At 46.3% G+C, this 22,814-nt stretch overlaps 1 protein-coding gene across 1 annotated transcript; it reads left to right on the top strand.

The window, feature by feature from the left end:
- The first annotated feature begins 450 nt into the window (after window positions 1–450).
- Window positions 451–21,384, top strand: NUP50 (nucleoporin 50). Its single transcript, XM_055329053.1, has 8 exons — window positions 451–579; window positions 5,557–5,635; window positions 7,808–7,891; window positions 11,314–11,500; window positions 12,721–13,356; window positions 15,170–15,251; window positions 16,812–16,930; window positions 17,909–21,384. Exons 2-8 carry the CDS (start codon window positions 5,567–5,569, stop codon window positions 18,109–18,111), a joined length of 1,380 nt encoding a protein of 459 aa, XP_055185028.1. The 5' UTR covers window positions 451–579; window positions 5,557–5,566; the 3' UTR covers window positions 18,112–21,384.
- The last annotated feature ends 1,430 nt before the right edge of the window (window positions 21,385–22,814 follow it).

The following is a 22,814-nucleotide window of genomic DNA, read 5'->3' as shown; positions in this document are numbered from 1 at the left end:
GGCGGGGCAATGTACGCATGCGCGCGCATGCGCGAGACGGGCGCGCTCCTCCCGGCGACGGTTTTTTTCCAGGCCGCAGAGCGCCTGCGCCGCGTGTCGCTCCACGGCCGGCGGAGGGAGGTCCCGCGGGCTGCGGCCGGCGCGCCTGCGCAGTGGCTGGACGCGGGCGTTTCTTTCCTCCCTTTTTATAGCGTCGGGTCGGGCGGGGTAGAGCGGAGTTGTAAGATGGCGGCCCGGAGCCCGCCGGCCGCGGCTCCTCCGGCGGCCTCTGGCTGAGCGGACTGCCCTCCCCCGCCGCCGGGCACGGAGAGGCGCGGCCCCTGGAGGACATGGTGCTTGCGGCCCGGGGCTTGCTGACCACCAAGCTCTCGGAGAACCCCGGCGCGGCCAGGCGCGCTCACCCCGGCCGGCGGCCGCCTCATCCCCGAGGCCCGCGCGGGCGCCCGCACCTGCTCGTGTCCCGCAGCGGCGCCCGCACCTGCTCGTCGTCCCGCAGCGGCGCCCGCACCTGCTCGTCGTCCCGCAGCCGGCTTGCACCGCGCCCGCACCCGGAGAGGGCCCCCGGCGGGCGCCCGGCAGGTGAGAGGCGGCGGCGGCGTGAGCGGGGGGCGGGGGGCGGGGGGCGGCGAGCCCGCGGAGGAGGCCGGGTCCCGGCTCCGGATGGGGTACCTGGGGGGGAGGGACCTGGGGGCGGGGGAGGGGGGCACTTGGGGAGGAGGGACCTGGGGTGGGGTGGGGACCCGGGGAGGAGGAACCTAGGGTGGGGTGGGGGGGATCTGGGGAGGAGGGACCTGGGGTCGGGGGAGGGGGGCACTTGGGGAGGAGGGACCTGGGGTGGGGTGGGGGACCTGGGGGCGGGGGAGGGGGGCACTTGGGGAGGAGGGACCTGGGGTGGGGTGGGGGGGGCCTGGGGAGGAGGGACCTGGGGTGGGGGGGAGGACCTGGGGAGGAGGGATCGGGGTGGGGTGGGGGGGACCTGGGGAGGAGGGACCTGGGGCCGGCAGGGGGGCACTCGGGGAGGAGGGACCTGGGGTGGGGTGGGGGGGACCTGGGGAGGAGGGACCTGGGGTCGGGGGAGGGGGGCACTTGGGGAGGAGGGACCTGGGGTGGAGGGACCTAGGGTGGGGGGGACCTGGGGAGGAGGGACCTAGGGTCGGGGGGAGGGGGGACTTGGGGAGGAGGGACCGGGGAGGAGGGACCTAGGGTGGGGGGGGGACCTGGGGAGGAGGACCTAGGGTGGGGGGGACCTGGGGAGGAGGGACCTAGGGTCGGGGGGAGGGGGGACTTGGGGAGGAGGAACCCGGGGAGGAGGGACCTAGGGTGAGGGGGAGGGGGACTTGGGGAGGAGGGACCTGAGGGGGGGACCCAGGGAGGAGCGACCAGGGAGGAGGGACCTGAGGGGGGGACCTGGGGAGGAGGGACCTAGGGTCGGGGGGAGGGGGGACTTGGGGAGGAGGGACCTGGGGAGGAGGGACCTGGGGTGGGGGGGGGGGAGGGGGGCACTTGGGGAAGAGGGACCTGGGGTGGGGTGGGGACCCAGGGAGGAGGGACCTAGGGTGAGGGGGAGGGGGACTTGGGGAGGAGGGACCGAGGAGGAGGGAACTGGGCTGGATCGGGGGCCAAGCCCGCGGAGGCGGCCCGACTGGGGATGGGGCCTGGGGAAGGAGGGACCTGGGAGGGGGAGTTGGGGTCTGGGTGGGGGGAGTGAGACCTGGGGAGGAGGGACCCGGGGTCGGGCGGGGGGAGCCGGGTTGGGGCCGTGGCCGGGTTGGGGTCGGCCCGGTGCGGTGACCGTGGTGCGGAGCGGGGCCCAGGCTGCCGTGTCGGGTCCCCCCTGGGGCTTCCCCTCGGCGTTCTCCCGTCCCTGCCCGCTGCCTACGCCGGGGCCTTGCTCCCCTCCGCAGTCCCGGGCTGCCGGTCACCCCTGTCCTCTGCCCCGTTAAGCAGTTTTGAGACTTCGCCTTCCGCAGCCTTCCAGTCTCCGGGCTCCGCCCCCCCCCCTTTCTCTTTTTCTCTCTCCGTCAAGTATGGTCACACCTGTTCTCGGCTCGGGGTAAACCGATGTCTGAAGTTCAACCCCGAGGTGGAGGCAGCACCTGGTGGCAGAGACCACGGAACACTATCAGGCACAAATAATAGTTTCCTCCAATTACGAGTACTCTCAATTTCCTATCAGTACTTCATACCTACGAATCATTTTAAAATTTGGTGCCTCTTTAACCACAAGCCTTAATTTTTTTTTCAATTCTTTTTTTTTTTTTTTTTTTTTTTTTTTTTACAATTTGGTTTTTAAGTAATCTGGACACCCACGGCGGGGCTGGACCTCACAACCCCGAGGTGGAGAGCTGCATGCTCCACCAGTCAGCTAGCCAGGCACCCCTAAATGTTTAACTGTAGCCAAAACTGAAGACTCTTTGGTGCTGGGCCTTGTTCTGAGTACGTCCCAGAGATTTTTCCCCCTCCTCTTTTTGCATAAAAAATATTATCTGGAGCATCCTACTTTGAAACAGAATACAGATTTGCTAAAATATATTTTATTTTATTTTTTAAAGATTTATTTATTTATTCATTCAGAGAGAGCGAAGAGAGAGGCAGAGACACAGGCAGAGGGAGAAGCAGGCTCCATGCAGGGAGCCCGATGTGGGACTTGATCCCGGGTCTCCAGGATCACACCCCGGGCTGCAGGCGGCACTAAACCGCTGCGCCACTGGGGCGCCACTGGGGCTGCCCGCTAAAATATATTTTTAAAGCCTGGCTCATAATTCTCTTTTTCTACCCTATGCTTCATACATTATTGGGGAAAAGTAGTATTTTGTAGCCTTTGCTTCTAAGAAAACTTGTGTCTGTAACAATGTTTATTAAGCCCTTCCTCTGTTCCGGGCAGTGTTCTGAACTGTTTTCAATTTATCTTCCTTAATTTTCCCAACGCCTTTCTCTTGTACAGGTGAAGAAAGTGAGTCATAGCAGTTTTAAATGACTTGCCAGAGGTTTAGCAAGAAAATGGCAAAACCGAGATGCCGGCATCTTGTAGTATTCTCTAAAATAAGTAGGGCCCCAGATCAACCAGCCACTTGCTGGAGCACCTGCTGTGAGCTGAGCCGCAGATTTGGGGCAATGGGAGTAGAGCCGGAAGCAAAAGGGAGATCCCTGCCCTGTGGTTAGGTGGCCAGTAGTCTGGGGGAGCAGCTGTTTGGTTTTGGTGGTTGTACTCCCCTGGTTATCTTTCACTTGTGGGCCTGACTAGATGTGACAGTTTCATTACAGTTTGCACTTTCAGCTCCACCCCCTTTTTGCCTTAATAACTCTTAGCAAAAAGGACTCCTTCAACTTCTCGTCTCTTCTGCCCCCTGGTGGAGGTGTTAGTTACTGACTAGGGAAAGACTGCGCAGAGACCAGGCCTCTCACCAGTGGAAGTTCAGTAAGGAAATGGGTCTGAAAGGGTTTTGCTTGCTTGTATCTGAATGACCAAGATTAATGGCAAAATCTGACCAGGTATTTGAGGGGGAGACCTTAAAAAGAGGGATTTGCAGATAATGGCTGAGTATCCTTCCTACTTTGTGTTAGCATCGTGGACTTGAAAGCCATTTATTTTATAATCAGGGAAAAAACCATGTACATCCTTGTATAGAAAAGTTCAGACATTATTAGGATATTATTAAAAGCTGAAAATGCCCAATGTAGTTACGCGTACAGGAGGTCAGATATTGAAGGACTTTCGAATGTCAACGTCTGAATTTTATTTCATAGATACTAAAGGGAAATAGTGTGTGAAAGTGTATCTTAGTAATCATGAAATTCTAGGAACTGACTCTGGTGGTTTGTGGTGTTGAGACAAGAGAGTGGGTAAAGACCATCAGGAGTCGGGATCCCTGGGTGGCGCAGCGGTTTGGCGCCTGCCTTTGGCCCAGGGCGCGATCCTGGGGACCCGGGATCGAATCCCACGTCGGGCTCCCGGTGCATGGAGCCTGCTTCTCCCTCTGCCTGTGTCTCTGCCTCTCTCTCTCTCACTGTGTGCCTATCATAAATAAATAAAAAAATTTAAAAAAAAAAAAAAAAAAAAAAAAGACCATCAGGAGTCTACACAGGTTTCAGGAACTCTGAATGAACTTCCCACTTGCCCAGGACAAAGTGGGAAATGGAGGGTTTTTTAGTCCATTCAGCTGGTGAGTTAGAGAACAAGCCAGCACAGCACTTACAGTGGAGCTCTCTATTGGTTGTTGTGCTATTTTTGCTGTTTAGAGCAAAGAATATATGTTAGGATCAGAAAACACTGCAAGTTATAAGCGCTGGGTACTAGCACCCTCTCTGGTTAGGTGCGTCTATCTACAGAGAGTACAGTTGGTCCCTGTCTCCTCCTCTTCCCTGGGACATGGTGGCTTTAGAGGAGTTAAGCTGATGGCTTATTCTTTTATAAGTTTTCAGTGTTAACACATGTATATTACATTTTAAACTTTCACATGATCTAGCTTAGCAGTATACAATTTGGGGTAATTAAATATTCAGTCTTGGGAAATTTACGTCCTCAATAAAGCAGAGTACTTGTGCTGTGAAAGTATTTCCAGTGCCTTATTAAAATTCTTATCTAAGGATGAACTTCTTTATTGGATCATCTTTTTTTTAAAAAAAATATTTTATTTATTTATTCATGAGAGACACACAGAGAGAGAGAGAGAGAGAGAGGCAGAGGCAGAGACACAGGCAGAGGGAGAAGCAGGCTCCATGCACCGGGAGCCCGACGTGGGATTTGATCCCGGGTCTCCAGGATCGCGCCCTGGGCCAAAGGCAGGCGCCAAACCGCTGCGCCACCCAGGGATCCCTATTGGATCATCTTTAAGAGCATTTTAAGTTTTGCCTGTAGCAAGACTATAATTGTAATTTGCATAGAGTAAATTTAGCACTTGTTGATTACGTATACAGTACTTAAGATTTCACATTTTTAAAAGTGTTTTATTTTAACTTCTTTTAAATGGAGCTGGTTTAGCATTGTTCAGAAAGAGTGCCAATTCCTTAGAAGACCTGCATTGCCTACTTCCATAATTCTTTATTGTATATGTAACACTGGGAGCCTAATAACACTGTTGTAAAGTTCTCATTAAGGCACTTCCCCTGGTATCAGGAATTTTTTTTTTTTTAAATCTCATTTCATGCTAGAATGAATTTTTAAAATTTTTTTTGTAAATTCTTGGGGTGCCTGGGTGGCACAGTCAGCTAAGCTGTCCAACTCTTGGTTTCCTCTCACTTCATGACCTCAGGGCATCAAGCCCTGCATTAGGCTCCATACTCAGTACAGAGTCTGCTTTGGATATTCTCATTCATATTCTCTCTCTCTCTCTCTCTCTCTCTCTCTGTCTGTCTCTTTCTCTCCCTCCCTCCCTCCCTCCCCTCCTCTCTTCCCTCTCTTCCTCTCTCCCCCCTTCCCTCTCTCCTCTGCCATTCTTGCTTGTGCTCGCTCACACCATCTTTCTCTATCATATAAATCTTTTAAAAATATTCTTTGTAAATTCTTATATCTTGGTCTAGAAAAGCACTTTTCACTTCTTTTTACTTTTAACTTAGATTTGAAAATATGGCCAAAAGAATTGCTGAGAAGGAATTGACAGATAGGAATTGGGATCAAGAAGATGAAGCAGAAGAGGTAAGATGTTTCTCTGAGAATGATTTCCTGCCGCTTCTAAATTTAAATTCATTTTGGGGATTCCTCAGGAAGATTTTGTAGTAAAATTAAAAAGTCTTTTAAAAAACAGCCTGAATAGAAAATAGTCTGGTTTCTTATGACCTGTATTTAGTATAGAAGTTTATTAATTACATTTGAGTGTCTTTTTTCAGTAGTGCCTATCCCTGAAATATTCTCCTTTGTAGAAGCACCTTTCTGAATTTCATGTACTTGCTGCATTCTAAACCTATAGTTTTAACCAAGACTGAAGAGTGAATCAGTGATCTAGTCATGAACTTAGCATGGCGCCAGTGCCCAAACTTGAGAAATGGTACACCACCCTGTGCCATCTCAGTCTGCCATATCCATAATTTGAGATTTCAGATTAAGGTCTTTTCCCATACTCTAATGCCTCTTGGAGGCCTGTCTTATTCCATGTTTGCACAGATCTGAGAGCCCCCCATCCAACCCCCCAACATTTAGATTAATTGGAATAGAATTTAGATTGACCTAGTTTCTTTCCTAACAAAATAAAAATTCCTCCCTGAGGAAATATTTTAATTTTTTTCTTAACAAAGAGTAGAACACAGCTGCATTTGTAGTGCCTCATCAGTAGTTTGATGCTCCCTGGCCAGTTCACTAAAGAAATCTGTAACCAAGTTAGCCTTTCAAGTTAATAGAATAGCACAAAGTTAAAAGAAGAAGAAGAAATCTGCAAAAGTGTGTTTCCAAGCTTATTCTTAAACCATTTTCCTTTCTGAATCAATCTTGTAGTAGAAACATTTTTTTCCTTTATAAATATGCAAATTAATATGTTTAGGAAAACCAAAATCACAACTATGTTAATATTTTGACAAGGTTTTTAACATTTCTAACTGACTTGGTGCTTTTTATTTTTTTTATTTTTTTTTTATTTTTTTTATTTTTATTTTTTTTGACTTGGTGCTTTTTAACCAGCTCTTTGGTAGCTGTTTTTTCCAGGTCTTATGCAAAGTGCTAACATTCTGGATCTAGTAAGAATCAAGATTACCGTATGATGATTTGCTTGGACATTAACATATTTCAGAAAGAAAAGGACTTCCATTTAGATAAATTCTAATGAGTCTGAAAGGACCTTACATTGAATTCAGGACAAGTGTAGCCAGAGAGTCCCTTCTGTAAGTCCCTTCTTTAAGTTTAACGTTATCTGAAATAGCTACAGAGACAGCTTCTTATAGAAAGTATTTTATGCCAGCTCTATAGGGTAGAAGAAGGATTAAAATAAAGTCAAAGATCTTTAGCAAATTCCTGATTGTAGACATAGTACTTTTAGCTACTGGGAAAAGCAGTAGCTTTCCAACAGGGTCACTTAAGAGTCCTGGGTACACCAGTGGTCTTTGGGATGATGGACAGATGGGCAAGGTTCCTCTGAAAAATCATGTGCATATGTGATAAAAAATAAAATTTGTTTTTGGAAACTGTAAGATCCTAGATTTGGGCATCTGGGTTTCAGAACTGGCTCTATTACCAGCTGTCCATGATCTTTAAGGTAACTTTTGGCTTTTGAGAAATAGATTTTGCTTCTTAAAATTGGATTTTTGTTCTAAGTTTTATTCATATTTTTGAATATATTTGAAATTTGAAGAACTGGTCCTGAACAGTTTTCTACAAAATTTTTTTTAAAGATTTTGTTTATTGACTTTTAGAGTAAATGGGGAGTCGGGGGAGTCAAAAGGAGAGGGAGAGAATCTCAGGCAGACTCCACACTGAGCAGGAAACCCAACGCAGGGCTTGATCTCAGGACCCTGAGATCACACAGGACCTGAGCTGAAATCAAGAATCTGAGGCTCATCTGATTGAGTGCCCCCAGGTGCCCCTCTACCAAACTTCTGACAGTCTTAATCTTGTCAAAACTTTCCTGTGTTTGAATCACTCCTCTCTGGATTGTGAGTCAAAGCTGGATTTGTATTGATCTGGGAGATTTCTGATTCGCCTAAGTAGTTTTGGGATTCACAAGATAGATAACAGACGTGAACTTTATTGTAACTGTGCCCTCTCCATAATTTGTTACCAGTATTAACCAGCAGACATGAATATAAGTTTGGTCAGACTTTTTTGTTCAGTGTTTCTTCTTTTGAGCCTCATCTTACTGCTATTTAATTTGTACATCTGCAGGTGGGAACATTCTCAGTGGCCAGTGAGGAAGTCTTGAAGAATAGAGCCATAAAGAAAGCAAAGCGTAGAAATGTTGGATTTGAAGTGAGTGTTTTCTTACTGCTTTTGGTATTAAACACTAATTTGATTTCTGATTGCAGAGCATTTCTACCCCTGGGACCGGTCAGATCGATAAATGCTTTTTAAAATGCTTACTCCGCTTGTGAAAATCCTTGAGATGGACCATGGGAGATAGAAAACAATTAAATATGAGATGCACACCTTACCAGGTGCAGAAATAAACCATTGATCTATACAAATTCAAGCTGAGTGGCAATAAGAGGAGAAAACAGTGTGAAGAAGAGTGGGTGGCGGGTGGAGTAAGGAAGTAGGAAAGCAAGGTGTTTTGGTAGTCTGGTCTGCTCCCTGGGTGTGGGCAGGGAGTCCTTAATCTGTAACAGAAGCATTTCACGTGTAGATTTTTTCCTAATAGAGTCTGTTACAATGTTTTCTTCCCAGGCTCACAAGGGTAAAAGATGAGTTGTGCCTCTTGAATTGAAATGGTGTGGTCCACATTCACCGGCCACTCCATAGTTAACAACTCTTCCTCACAGTGCAGTCCTCAGCCCTCACAGACATTGCACACACCTGAGTACTGACTTGGTGGCCTAGACACCTGTTGTCAGGCTGGAGAAGCTGGTTTGAGCATCCCGGGTGGCAGCTGTTCAGTTTTTTGTTTTGTTTTGTTTTAAGATTTTATCTATTTATTCATAGAGATGCAGGGAGAGAGAGAGAGAGAGAGAGAGAGAGGCAGAGACACAAGCAGGCTCTCCATGCAGAGAGCCCGACGTGGGACTCGATCCAGGGTCTCCAGATCACACCCTGGGCTGCAGGCGGCGCTAAACCGCTGCGCCACCGGGGCTGCCCGCTGTTCAGTTTTTTTATTCCAAGTTTCCTCTGGTCTGATTTCATTCTTGAAGAACTGCTGACAAGTTAGATGTAGGTATTGAGCCTGGCGAAGTTTGATGGCTCTCTCCTGGTGAAGATGCATCAGGGAAGGACAGCTTAATTAGGGGGGAAGTGATTGGCTTACTTGGGGAAACGTATTTTGAGGGACTGGGGTACACTCAAGTGAAGTTCTGTAGAAGACGACCACATGTGTGGGTGGTTGCTTGGAGCAGGAGGAGGGGTGACAGCAGGATGTAGCTCTGGGAGTTGTCACCATGCAGGAGGTTGAAACTAGGGGGTAGCTGAGAGTGGCAGCTCGTGATGTGGACTGAGAAGCCCAAGGAAGGCCACCTCAAGTGCAGATGGCCCCGCCTTGGATGAATGACTGAAGAAGTAGAAACCGTACAGACCAAATCCAGACTTGGTCCAAGAGAAGCAGGTTGGAGGACCCCATCCCATGGCTGTTAAAGGAAATGCAAATGGGTAGTTGAAATACACGTGTCATTTCAGCTATAACTTTTAGAACACGTGTAATAAGTGTTAACATCATTTGCTGAAATGTGGCTTTTCCCATACACAGTTGACTATTGAACAACATGGGTGTGAATTTCCTGGGTCCATTGAGAAGTGGGATTTTTTTTGTTGTTATTTGATGAGGGAGGGAGGTTGGTGCACCTGGCCCCCATGTTGTTCAAGGTTCACCTGTCATGCATTTGTGCATTCACTCAACAGATCTCCCAAGTCCTGGAGATACAGTGGTGTGTAAAAACAGGAGTAAGTAAAATATCCATGCCTGGTGGATCTTGCATCCTAATGATGGAAGAGACACATTGAGTATATAGTTCTTATTTTTCTCTGAGTGCCCTGGAGAAAAAGAAGTGTGGGAGACTGGCAGGCACAGGAACGTGTCAGTTCCGTGGAGCCCAAGTGGACAGCTCTTTGTTCACTTTTACTCTCATTTTTCTAAATGACTCCTATTCCTTTTTTTTTTTTTTAAACCAGTGGTTCTTAAATTTTTTGTGATGATTCTAGAGCCAATTTACTGTCAGCAATTTCTAAAATAACTATAAATATCCTGTGGTTTTTAAATCCCATGCAGAATAAAAGGCTCTCAGGAGCCACTTGCAGCTTTTCACTTTGTCCGTGGAATACTGTTATAAAATGGTAGCTATCAGTTTGGTGTGTTTGGGATATTGAGGCATCAAAAATCAAATTAGAGTGTCAGGCTTAAGCTATATTCATCATACACATTAAAATTCATACAAATGAAGATTTTGCATTTTTGGCCTAATTTTATTGCCACAATTGTATCCATGGTCAGTAACCATCCGAAGTTCCTGTGGATGTGATTGAAACTTTTGGTGTATGAAAACTATGCAATAATATTAGGCTAACCGACCCATTCAGAAAATGTTTTATTTTTTTTTTATTATTATTATTTTTAAAGATTTTATTTATCCATTCATGAGAGACACAGAGAGAGAGGCAGAGACACAGGCAGAGGGAGAAGCAGGCTCCATGAGGGAGCCAGATATGGGACTTGATCCCGGGACTCCAGGATCACACCCTGGGCCAGAGGCAGGCACTAAACCGCTGAGCCACCCAGGGATCCCCGAGAAAATGTTTTACATCATGATCTAATCATTTAAGATCATGATTATAATTCATTTGTGTGAAAACCTATGGTTTGTGCACTCTCTTGGAAATTTGGAAGCATGTATTCCATGATGTGTTTTTGAGAATATGTCCTAGAGCCTCCCTTGCATCTTGAATCCGGGAAGCAGATCATGCCCACTGAGGTGTGGCCACAATTTTTGAATGAAAAAAGAAAGTTAACTCTAGCAGAGCAGTGTAAACTGAGGAACGTTTCTCTGAGAGTTTGCAAGGGCAGAGAACAGGTTTAGAAGCTTATAAGGAGTACTAGCTATTTCCAGAGCATCAGGAGATATGAACAAACTGGCAACAGTGGGAAGGGTCTATTAGAAGGACCTTGCTATGGAAGTAGCAGGAAAATTGAGAGTAAAATGTTGCTTCTGGGTTTCTCCACCAAGGGGAAGGTCTAGATTTGAGAGTCAACTGCTCACGTTACCGTAGGCCATCAGCTACAGAAATGCTTTAGGAAGTCATAGGAAAGTGGGTGAGATACCTTCATTAAACCTGACTTGACGTTTCTATAAGCTTCCTTACTTAGGCTAATGGTCTTTGAGTAGTGCACAGAAATGTTTTATTTGGGATTTATTTGTCTTAGAAAGTTTGTTTTTAGTTATAGTTCTGAGGCTGTGTGCACAAATATATTTCATTACCTTTTTTTACCTTCTGTATCTTAAATATATTTTTAAAAACAAGTTCGCTGTAAATCACTATCCTTCATGGCTGTTTCAGGAAGGCAGCTTTGGATTGCAGAGCTATCATTAAGAGTAAAGTCGGTCTCATGTCCTGTCTCTGCAACATGCTGCTCGTTTCCCTCCAATGATGGTCGCCTGAGGGTTCTGGGTATTACTCAGCCAACATGGTATTGTCACTCACTTATTTAGTATGAAATGTAGTCATCTAATGTGTGTCCTTTCTTTGTGTTTCAGTCTGATAGTGGAGGGGCCTTTAAAGGTTTTAAAGGATTGGTTGTACCTTCTGGAGGAGGAGGGTTTTCTGGATTTGGTAATGGCGCTGGAGGAAAGCCTTTGGAAGGACTGTCTAATGGAAGCGGCATAACTAGCGCCTCTCCCTTCTCCAGTGCAAGGACAGCAACAGAGAGCAAGGCAGCCTTTGGTGAGTAGGTGCTCCCCCACTCCAGTCACATATGTGTAAAGACACTCTGAAAAATAACTTTGCAGAGATGTTTTCTCGTACTTTATCCTGGGTCCTGGGACTACATGAGCAGAAACAGGGTAATAATGAAAGAGATGGAAATTAGAGAGATGTTGGCTGTTTGTCGAGAGAGTACAGCACAGGCTTTAAAGCCAAAATAGACCCAGGTTCTGTCCTCAGCTCTGCCAGTCACTGGCTCTGTGACCCTGGTAAAGTCCCTTAGCCTCTGAGCCTCCAGGCTTCAACTGTGAAATGAGAATGACCCTCAGAATTGACCTAAGGGGTCAGAGGAGAAGAGGAAGCTCTTAGTGGACCCTCAGTAAAGACCTGCCTTCCCATATTCTCATTCGTCCTGTGTGTCCCAAGGACTTTGTGTGGCACATGCCTACTAGGAACTTATGGGTCCTCCAGTCTAGATTTATTTCACTCAGGATGTATTGACTGCCTGATGCTGTTTTGAGAGAATTGCTCAAGAACTCTTGGGATTAGCAACAGAGAACGGAATGTTGGGCTACATCCTTCAGTTAGCAGAAGTGATCCTGGCTAGTAGGATTGTACTTAGCTAGTTATTCTAGATGTCTACTGTTTTGTTTTAATGAGGCAGAATGTTTAGTATGACTAAACCAGCACTTTGTTAAGTTTTTTTGTTTTTGTTTTTTTGTTTGTTTGTTTTTTTAGTTTATTAAGAGAGAAAGAGAGCAAGAGAGGGGGGAGGGTCAGAGAAGCACACTCCCCGCTGAACAGGGAGGCATTGAGGGGCTCAATCCCAGGACTCTGATATCATAACCTCAGTCCAAGGAATATGCTTAACCAACTAAGCCACCCGGTTGCCCTGATCTGTTAAGATTTTAACTATGTTAATACATGTTCATCCCTGCAGCCTTGGGGATTAAGTTTTATGGTAACTATTGTGACAGTTCTGGGGTAAGCAGACATCCTTTTCAAAGAAAAGATTATTTTAAAATTGTAGAAGTTAATGCAAGCACATCATAGACCACGTTCTTATAGAAAGTTTGGTTTTTGTGATCACCGGTTCCTAAGTATAAGATGTGCACCCTACTTGAACTATCACAAAACTAGGATACCATAAAAGAAAATATGAAGACAGAGCAGCATAAAAATCCGTTTGATAAAATCCAATCAACTTTTCAGTAAACTCTTCAAACTTTAATTTCCTATAGGATCTATTGCTGCAAATGGTCCTACCTCCTTGGTTGATAAAAAGATTTTAACTCCCAAAACTAATGGTGACAGTCAGCAGCCCTCCTCCTCTGGCCTTACCTCTAGTGCAGCCTGCCCCCGCAATGCCTATCACAAGCAGCTGGCTGCCTTGAACTGTTCTGTTCGGGACTGGATCGTGAAGCACGTGAACACAAACCCACTGTGTGACTTGACGCCCATCTTTAAAGACTACGAGAAATACCTAGCGGGAATCGAACAGCAGCACGGTGGCGGCAGGAGTTCTGAAAGTGAAACTAACAAAATGCCACTTGCAACACAGTCTCCTTCCCTATTCGGGTCAACAAAACTGCAGCAAGAGTCAACATTTCTCTTTCCTGGCAACAAGGCAGAGGACGCATCTGAAAAGAAGACAGACCTTTCCATAGGAGCAGCAAGTGCCTCGTTTAACTTTGGCAAGAAGATTGATAGTTCTGTCTTGGGGTCCTTAAACTCTGGCCCACTAACTGGATTTTCGTTTTCTTCTGGAAACTCCAGTTTATTTGGCAAAGATCTTACCCAGAATAAATCCGTGTCTTCACCATTTTCCACGAAAACATTGGAGGTACAACCTGAAGGCGGCAGTAGCGAATGCAAAGGTAATAAAGTGTATCCTCCTAAGTCTGTTTCAGATCTGAGTTTCGTGTTTAGCGGCACGAACACATAGATTTGTGATTCAGGTGGATCTGGATTCATGCTGTGACTCCGACGTTTCCTGGATGTGATCTCGGACAAAGTTGATCACCTGCTTTTGAGTCTGTTATTTGCCTCTTGTAAAACAGAGTAAGACCTGTTTTGTAGGGTTACTGTAAGGATTAAGAATATCAAAATAAAAATGAAGGATATAACAGTATCTGGCACAGCGACTTTGAAAAGTATTAGATGCATGGTTTTGCACATAACATTAAGTGAGTTAATAGTGTTTGAAAATTGTGTTTTACTGAAAGAAGTGGTCATCAGTGTCCATGACGTGTCTTGTATTGGGGAGATTGAATCTAGGTGAAGTCTCATGGCAAAGTAGTACTGTACTGTGAATAAAAAAGGTAGACTTTGTGCATCTCTGAGGAACAAATGGACGGGGTTTCCCTCCATGTGTCTGGACCACAGCCACCTTTCCATAAGTGTCTGCCTTGGGGGGCATCAGTGCCCCAGACCAGGCCTGAGTCACAGGCTCTTCACCCCTGTTCTTACTTCTTGTCTCTGCTCTTTCCATGGTGGTTGTGAACAAATACTGTGCACAAAGACGCTTAGTTGTAAGTTTAAAAAGTGCATCTCACGGGAGGTGTTCCCTTTTTGATACTTGAGGCCAAAAGAAAACTGAGGTTGCCTGTTTGCCACTGAATATCATGTTTTTCTCCTGGGAGCGAAACTTCCACTCCTTCGAGCATATCCTCAGGCCAGGGTCCTCCAGCACAAAGCCTAGAATAAAGATCTCCCCTTTTATTCCTCTGCCCTAAATAAGACCGATGAAGAGTCGCCCTGCTCCTAGGGCGGTCCCAGGAACAGCAGAGCTGCCCATGGGAGGGATGTGGGAGGACGCTTGGGCCGCATGCGATGCCTGATGCCTGGCAGTAATGCCCTCACTGCTTGTCTTGTGGCCGGGCCGCTCCCCGCGCGAGAGAGACTTGTGAGTTTGTGAAAGTCTCGCTGCCTCGGCCTGCCCTGGAGAGCCTCGCCACTGCCGCCTTAGAATTTAAATCTCCTCACTTTGGCCTGTTCAAGCACCAGAATTGTTTTTCTGAGATTTGCTGTTTGATCTAGTGTGTGTCCTGAGACCGTCTCTCTGGAGGCTAGTTTGCATCAATGTCTTGGATCTCCCCTGGGGCTGGGGCTCAGGCTGGGGCTGGGACTCCGTCAGGGAGGGCACCCAGTACCGAGCCTCTCGAGGTGGGGCCACGAAGAGGGAGGTTGCTCACGCTTGGGGCTGGTTTCTCTGACAACCTGCCCCAGTAACAGTTTTATTGTCTTCCTCTTGTTTGGCCATTGCTGATACTGATTATTCCTTAGTATGATACACACCAGGGTCATGTGAGAATTTGGGGACAAAGGTGTTAGAAGCCTGAGATATTCATTTTCTGTGGGAGATCTTGAGTATATGTGGGTGTTGATTTTTCTGTTAAAATTTGTGCACTGAATCATGAGCATCGACAATATTTTATTCTAGAGCTTTCTACAAATTAACATGTAGGAGAGAGAAGTATGTTCCCATTAAAAGTCATTTAGATTTTTTCACAAAATAATTAAAATCCAGTGAGCCCCCTTCCTCCCACCCCCATTAGACGTGTGTGTGTTCAATTTCTGTACCTGCTTACAGGGAAAATTTAGGTTGAGGCGTTGGGGGATGGATGACTTCTTTTGTTAGCATTTTAAAGATCTTGATTTGAATTTTACTGAGTGTTGTTTTTATAAAAGGCGGAGATGAAGAAGAGAATGATGAGCCACCCAAAGTAGTAGTTACTGAAGTAAAAGAAGAAGATGCTTTTTACTCCAAAAAGTGAGTAAGAGTCCTGGGGACTTATGTGGTGAGCGTGTGTTCAGAGATGGGGAAGGTGGCTTCCAGGGCGACCTCATCCCCACAGAAATTGCTGAGCATCCTGTCCCAGGGGCTCCGGGGATTGGCCTGTGCCTGCTCTTGGGATAGGATTGAGGGAGAAATCTTGATCATTCATTTGAAAACAAACGGATTGTAGAAGTTTTCTGCTGGGCATTTCTACTCTTTTCTAGTATTTTTGTTTTTTCTTGGCTTCTACAGTTCTTTAGAGACAGGCTTTTCTTTGACCATCCAACCCCATCTCCTTCCTGTACAAAGTCTCCTCGTCATTGGCTTCACCTTTGCTTTTTTACTTTTACTACTCCTCCTCGAGAGGCATCATCTTCCTCCCGGAGGTCTGTTAGGCTTTTGTGGGTTTTCTCTGCCAAAAAGTTCTGCGTACTGATAGGCCCTTTGTCCCCCCCACAACCCCGTGATGAGAGTGGTTTTGGTTCTGTGTTTATTTTTGTTCTTATATGAGAGCTGTCGCTTTCAGAAGAAAGCTAAGGAGAAATTTTGAATTATCTCATCACATTGAAATGAAATTAGTACTTTTTAACAAACGTATTTAAAGAGTCAATTGTGTCATTTTAGAAGCTTCCCTGAATGTATTTTCCTAAATACAGAAATTTCAGACAGAGTCAGCAGTGTTCATAACAATCACCATAGCCTATGGAATTCCTAAGTGTAATTCTGAGAACTTCTAGGAATCCAACAGTTCCTTTGGTGTTTTTTTGTTTTGCTTTGTTTTGTTTTGTTTTTTTAAGATTTTATTCATGAGGGAGACACACACAGAGAGAGAGGCAGAGACAGGCAGAGGGAAAAGCAGGCTCCCTGCAGGGAGCCCGATGTGGGACCGGACCCCAGGTCTCCAGGATCACACCCTGGGGTAAAGGTGGTGGTGGTAAACTGCTGAGCCACACGGGCTGCCCTCTTTTTGCTTTTTAAATTTAATTATGCAGGTGACATAAAGGAGTGACTCTGACTTAAGATTTTTTTCCTAATTAGAATAAATTAAAGGAGCAGACAGTGGTTTTATTTGGTGTATTAACAACCTAAGGGGATGCGCGACACAGCTGGGGAGATTTTTGATAATATTATTGTCAGGCCTTGCCCATGAGAGTTTTCCAAAACTTTCAGTATTTTGGTAGATCAAAAATTGGAGGAGTCCTAAAGAAAATTCAAAAATAAATAGGAAAAAGGGGAAGAGAGATACAGGGCAGAGGGTCCTGTGTTTGTTCAGGTCAGCCTCTTGAGCTCAGGGCCAAAGGGGCACATCAGAAAGGTTAGGGTGTTCAGCTGTGGTTGTGACTGAATTGAGAATAGGTGGCTTCAGAAAGTGTTGTTTTTTTTTTTTTAAGTTGGGAGAAATGGGCAGGGGTCCTAGAATATCTAACCAGACTTTCTTCTTCTGGTTTGTACCCAGACCCAGTCTGAATCAAAGATTTTCTCTCAATGTGAACAGCGATTCTTAGAAAACTTGTCTCTTGAGTATCTGATGGCCTCTCTTCTTTTTCTCCGTAGGTGTAAACTCTTTTACAAGAAAGACAACGAATTTAAAGAGAAAGGTGTGGGTACTTTGCATTTAAAACCTACAGCGAATCAGAAGACACAACTGTTAGTGCGGGCAGACACCAATTTAGGTGGGTATCTTGTTTCTCAGGTGGCGCAAGATAACGCTAACTACGTGGTATGTAAAAGCCCTTGCTGATTCTGGTCATTGGGATTTTCAGATATTGATGTGCTTTGGGGGATAGAATAGCAGTCATTCAGATCAAATGCATCCTGTATTTACTGATTATTTACAGACTTAATTGAGCGCCAGCGTAACAGTGTGTAAGAAAATGTAGGTGTGTTAAAAGAAGTAACCAGGATGGTTTTTGTTTTACTTTGTGTTAGAAATGTGACTAGGAAGCTATAGGTAAATTGGATGGTTTAATAAACACAGAAGGGGAATTAACCATTTAAAGGAATCTGCTTTGTATAGGAAATGACCATTAACACATTGCGGGCTCCCCTTTGCCCCAGCCTCACCCTGAGAACAACCCACTGGAAGCAGGGTGGGGGTGCCTGGAGGAGCTGGGGCTGGGGGCCAGGGTGGGTTGAAGAGGAAGTGATGGGTGACGCTAGGCCCTGCTGGCAGGGTTGCAGAAACTTCTGGGCAGCTCTTTTCTTTCCTGTGGGCTTGACTCGTGGGTGATGCTGTCACCGTGATGGCGCTCTTACCCAGTCAGCCGTGCTGGCTCTGCAACAGAGAGGTTTTGTCACTAACCACTCTGCATTTGTTCCAATGACCTGGTGAGGCTCCAGGTCGTGCTAATGTGTTCCTCCTTTACTGCGAGAACGGACACTTCAGACAGGGCTGGCCGCTGCGACAGCACACAGGAGGGGGGGAGAGGACGGTGGCTCCAGGGTGAGGCCTCGGCCCTCTCTGAGGGACATAGTGCTGGAGTGTGCGGCAGGGCACCCATCCCCCTCTTCACCACCCTGCTGATGGCTCTGGTCCTGGGTCCATTCAGCGTAGGTTTCTGGATTTCATGTGGAGCACATGAAGCTGCGGTCGTGGACCTGTCGTGCGGTTTGCGTGATTCTCATGTACTTTCCCCTTTGTTTGGATGCAGGCAACATACTGCTGAATGTCCTGATTCCACCCAACATGCCATGTACCCGGACAGGGAAGAACAACGTCCTCATCGTGTGCGTTCCAAATCCGCCCATCGATGAGAAGAATGCCGCCGCTCCAGTCACCATGTTAATCCGGGTAAAAACGGGCGAGGATGCGGACGAGTTGCACAAAATTTTACTGGAGAAAAAGGATGCCTGAGCGCACTCAGCCCACAGGACCCCCCCCCAGCCCCTTAGACATAGTCAGCTCTTCTTCTCTTCTTACTTTGACATTCTGAGAACTTAGAGATAACTGAAAACTGTGTGAGGAAGATTAATATGGCCAATAAAACCTTTAAATGTTAAGTGTCAAGAACCTGTATTCTCCCTTCTTAAGAACTGTCTAATGTGTAAAATATGTTTGAATGAAATTTTTTGGAAGATTTTTAATGTTCATTTATTAAACTGACCACAAGTGATTTCTTAATAGGCTGAAATCAGGGTATCGATTAGACATCCCAAGGCTGCTCGACCCCCGGGTCTCTGGGTCTGCTGCCGGCGTGGTTTCCAGCAGTCCCTGGGGCCGGGAGGGAGCTCGCCGGGTGCCTTCTCTCCGGTGGGCTCGGCTGACTGGGGAGAACAGCGCTCTTTCCAAACAAATCATGCTACCATGCTGTGACAGAGGGATTTTTCCTTTGCTTTCTCGTGGTGTTCTTAGAGCTGAACCACTAGCACCAGATGGTCCTCCTCAGCGGCAGAGGCTTTTGCTTTTTATTTGCAGATCCTGGCCGTTGAGCCCTTGGGCTGCTTTACCTGATGGAGGATCTGCTTGTTCATTTTAAAAGGAAATTAGTAGCTTGTTGTTTGGCTTCATAGTTTGATTCATGAGGTGCTGTTAGTTCTGTGTCCCCCTACGGACAAGGAGACCAGAGGGGGGGTTTGCCAGGAATGAGGTTTCAAAGCACAACTTTGGTAGCTTCTAGTTCATAGACCATGGACAGCAAACTCTTGTAAAAATGAAAGTGAAGTCTGAGTTAGAGCGTAGTACGGAAGAAGAATATGACTCAGCTCTTTGTACCCGATGAACTCTTACCCTACGGATCTAAGAGCTGCTTATTCCCTAAAAGTCCTAGGAGCTTGGACGACACATGAGCCATGTGAATTAGCCAGGAAACCTGCAATAAGGTAATGGAATTGAAATTGTGCGTGTCGATGTTGCCTTTAACTTTAGACAGAAGTATATTCTACATTTAATACCTGAAGTTTCCACTTACTTTTTTTACGAGTAAGATGCTCAGTCTGTCCGTTTGGAAGGGAGCCGTGGTTACACGTGGGAAGACCCGTGTCACTTCTCTGTAGCTGTCAGGTTCTTTGAAAATTCTGGGCACATGAATTAGATGCAGATTTTACTGCTTAAATGTCCACTTTCATTCCTCATTAATCATTTAATGCTGGTACCAGATGATCTTGTCTAAAGGCTCAGGGTTCGTGCCTTAGGGCTCGCACTTGTATCTTCTGGTCTTCAGTATGCAGTGTCGTCTTCTGGCTTAGAAAAGAGTCAAAGTAATTGTAAATAGTACTGTTGCTTTTTTTTTTTTTAAAGAAACTAGAATTTTTAGAGATTTATAAGGGGGCAGGGAACGACTTTATGATCCAATATGTTAACTCAAATGCTTGAGATGTGGTAGTTGGCCAACAATTTATCATGAGATTCTTGCACTTCTGTTTTCTGATTTCCGGTGAGAGAATCTGGCCCGGAGTGTGACTCAAGATAAATGCAGAGAGATGTGTGCGTACACTCCTGTGGGCTGTGGTCAGACTCCCACGTTGGGAGAATTAGGGAGGGAGTGGCAATTACTTTTGCATTTTCTTTTTAGAATCGAGGATATTCTTGAATGTTTGTTACAGGTGATTACTAGTAAGCAGTGGTCGGTACTGTTACAGCGGTCGTGGCCCACGTGGCCTTGAGGAAGGTTCATCCAGCTGCTAGGAGGAGGAGAGGAGAGGCAGAGCGCGGTTTCTGGGCCCAGGAACTGGTAGGCCACTCTGGGCACCAGTCGGGGGCACGTGCCACACTTGGGGGAGGGGGCAAGGGCAGCCTCTGTGTGGCCAGTGGGACGTTTGCCAAACGTGGCCCAGATGCATCAGGACTGGGGCACCTCTCAACCCCTCTGGAAAAATAGTTCATAATTTTTTTTTTAATTAGTGGGTATGTGTGGCTTTCTCTTTTCTTGACATTCCCAGCAACTTGTTGCTGCTAAGACTCACTGTTAAAGTGACAATTACAGGGACACATGTGATGCGTGTGCCATAACTCCCAATGTGATTATCTCCATGTCACTTCTGCTTTAGGAACCTGCTGGTCTCCATCTTAATTATGTATTGATACAAAAGAGCCTGACTGGATTTTCCTGTAAAACCTAAATACTTGTATGTACTTGGGGGAAGGGGTCCCTCGGCCTCCACTGTATTAGTTGCTAAATTCCACCCTACGGGTCTAGTTAGATTTATTTTTAACAAAATCTTGGAAATTAGGGTTTAAAATGTTTAATGTGGACTGAAATTTTTGTGTTTAGTTGGAGGATCTCTGGAGTATGTATGTCATCTGTGTGGCCTGAGGGGAGGTGTTTTTAACCTTTAATCCTGAATCAGTTGTGTCCCATCTTGACAAATACCGAGCATCCCAGTGGCCTTTTACAAACACGTGTGTCTTTCTCCTTTCGAGCGCTCCCCCCCAGGAAGCACAAAAATGAGCATCGTGCTGTCTTTTCGTTTTTAGAATTATAGGGTGGAAAATGTCCAGTTTTTAAAGCAGTTTTAGATTCTGTTTTCCATGGAAGGACAAGTCTGACCATTTACGAACCGATTTTCTTAAAAAGGATTATAGTTTTACAATTTCAGTTTAAATCATATTTTTGATATGCTGCATGCCAAAAAGAATGTACCTGTTCTGGGGTAGAGGGAGAAAATCCCATCTTACTATCCGAGTGCAGAACAAGTTCTCACTGAGAAAGCCTTTTTGGTTTCATTTTAAGAGTGAAACATGTCTGCTTCTGAGCATCAGTCAGTTCTTCGATGTCTGAAGTCAGAATGCAAGCACAGTGCATTTTGAAGGCTTTGCAAACCGAATGGCTCGCTCCCAAACCCTTGGGTAATCATTCTCATTCTGGAAGTGAGAATCTGTAGTAGAAACTGGCGTGTCCTGCGGTTCCGGTAGGGGACCGCGAGGAGCCCGTCCAGTCCCGCTCTCGGCACCGGGACGTTCTTGGCCAGAGGCAATCATGGTTAGGACTACGGACTCTGCTTGACGCAGACGCGATCGTTACAGATGTAAAACTTCTTAGCAATCAGATAAGTTGTTTGCTTTCTATTTTACATAGGAAATTGTTTTCTAAAACTAAAATACTTGAATTGTCAGACAATGTAATCTCAGTTTGTATTAGTTTTTGAGGAAGTGTAATAATCCATGAAATGTGAATAAAATGGAAAGTAAACAAAATCACGGTGTTTGGCACTTTTGTGTTCCTCTGTGACATTCCTGGTGTCGATACAAGTCGAGCAGGCCGGAGGGAGAAGAACCGCGCAGAAGCCCAGAAACCCCCAGGTCCTTGGCCGTGCAAACAGACCTACTGACTGTCGGCCCCAGCGTGTGGGGGTAAGGCCCCTTCCAAGCCATTCAGGACTCTGTCGTAGGGGACTCCTGTCCCTACGAATCAGAATTGGAATGGCAGAGGTGTCACGGGCTGCCGTGGTGGGCACTGTGCCAGGCGCCCTGCCCCTGGTGCTCTCGTCTGGTCCTCTGGCCAGCCTCCCAGACTGGCTCCGAGGTGGGTTTTCCAAAGCACGGTGCTGGGGCAGGTCAGTGTGTTTCCTACAGATACGTAAGTGGATTTGGGATCTGTGTCCAGGTCTGTCTCAGTTAAACATCTCTTACGGACACTTGAAAACTAAGGATCAAGAGGGTCAAGAGAAAACTACATGGAGGTTATTATAGAACTTTACATTGTCAGTGATTCAGAAAATCACTAGTAAGGCATTAAGAGATTAAACAATATATTTAATATAATTATGATGCTCCTTTGGAGTTGAGTGCTGAGTTACTCAGCACCTGGCTGCATCAGGTGTCTCCTGGCAAGATACTGTGAACATGAACGTACTCATTGAAGCGGTGTTCCCAAGCTGACGGAAGTATCTAAGTGACACAAGAGGGTGCTTGTCCTGAAAACACACCCGCCCTATGGTAGGTCCTCAGCAGGGTGGTCCAGTGAGAACGGGCTTCTCCAAGTGCAGAACTTGCTAGAAATGTAATCTGAGGGTGGGGGCCTGGTGTGGTTTGGTTTTATTTTGATCGAAAATTTCATTGTTTATTAAATTTCATTGGTGACTTGTGCAGCCACCACTAATTCCAGAATATTTTCATCCCTGGCTATCTAGGTTTCAACTGGGGGTTCTGATAAATGCTCGAGTCTGAGGAACCGCCCCCCTTCCCCTGGGCCATGTCCATGCTCCGTGGTGATGCCCTCTGGCACATTACCAGGAGGGGAACAGCCGTGACTCTCAGTGTTGCCAACCACTGTGCCAGCCTTTGTATACGCGTGTCTCCCCTCAAATTGCACCCAGGAGGGGAGGTGGTGATTTGACTTTATGGCTATAAAAACCCAGCCCAGGTCCCGTGTGCCCAGGGAGGCGTGGACCCATCCAGGCTATCCCCAGCGCGCCATCCAGAAGATGTGTGTATGCCCCTGAAAGGACTAAACTTGACTGACTTCTGGAATGGTCTAAAAATCTTCCGAGCAAAATGGTTTATTCAAAATAGAATCATTGAAGTTCACTAAAAAACCATGGTTCTTTCAAACGCAGCATAATCTGTTTTATTAAAGTCAGATTCCAAGATGAAAGACCCTTAATCCACACATAGGAAAA

The sequence above is a fragment of the Nyctereutes procyonoides genome, unplaced genomic scaffold (genome assembly GCF_905146905.1).
Source record: "Nyctereutes procyonoides isolate TBG_1078 unplaced genomic scaffold, NYPRO_anot_genome, whole genome shotgun sequence".
Lineage (NCBI taxonomy): Eukaryota > Metazoa > Chordata > Mammalia > Carnivora > Canidae > Nyctereutes > Nyctereutes procyonoides.
This window is presented reverse-complemented; position numbering and strand designations above follow the sequence as displayed.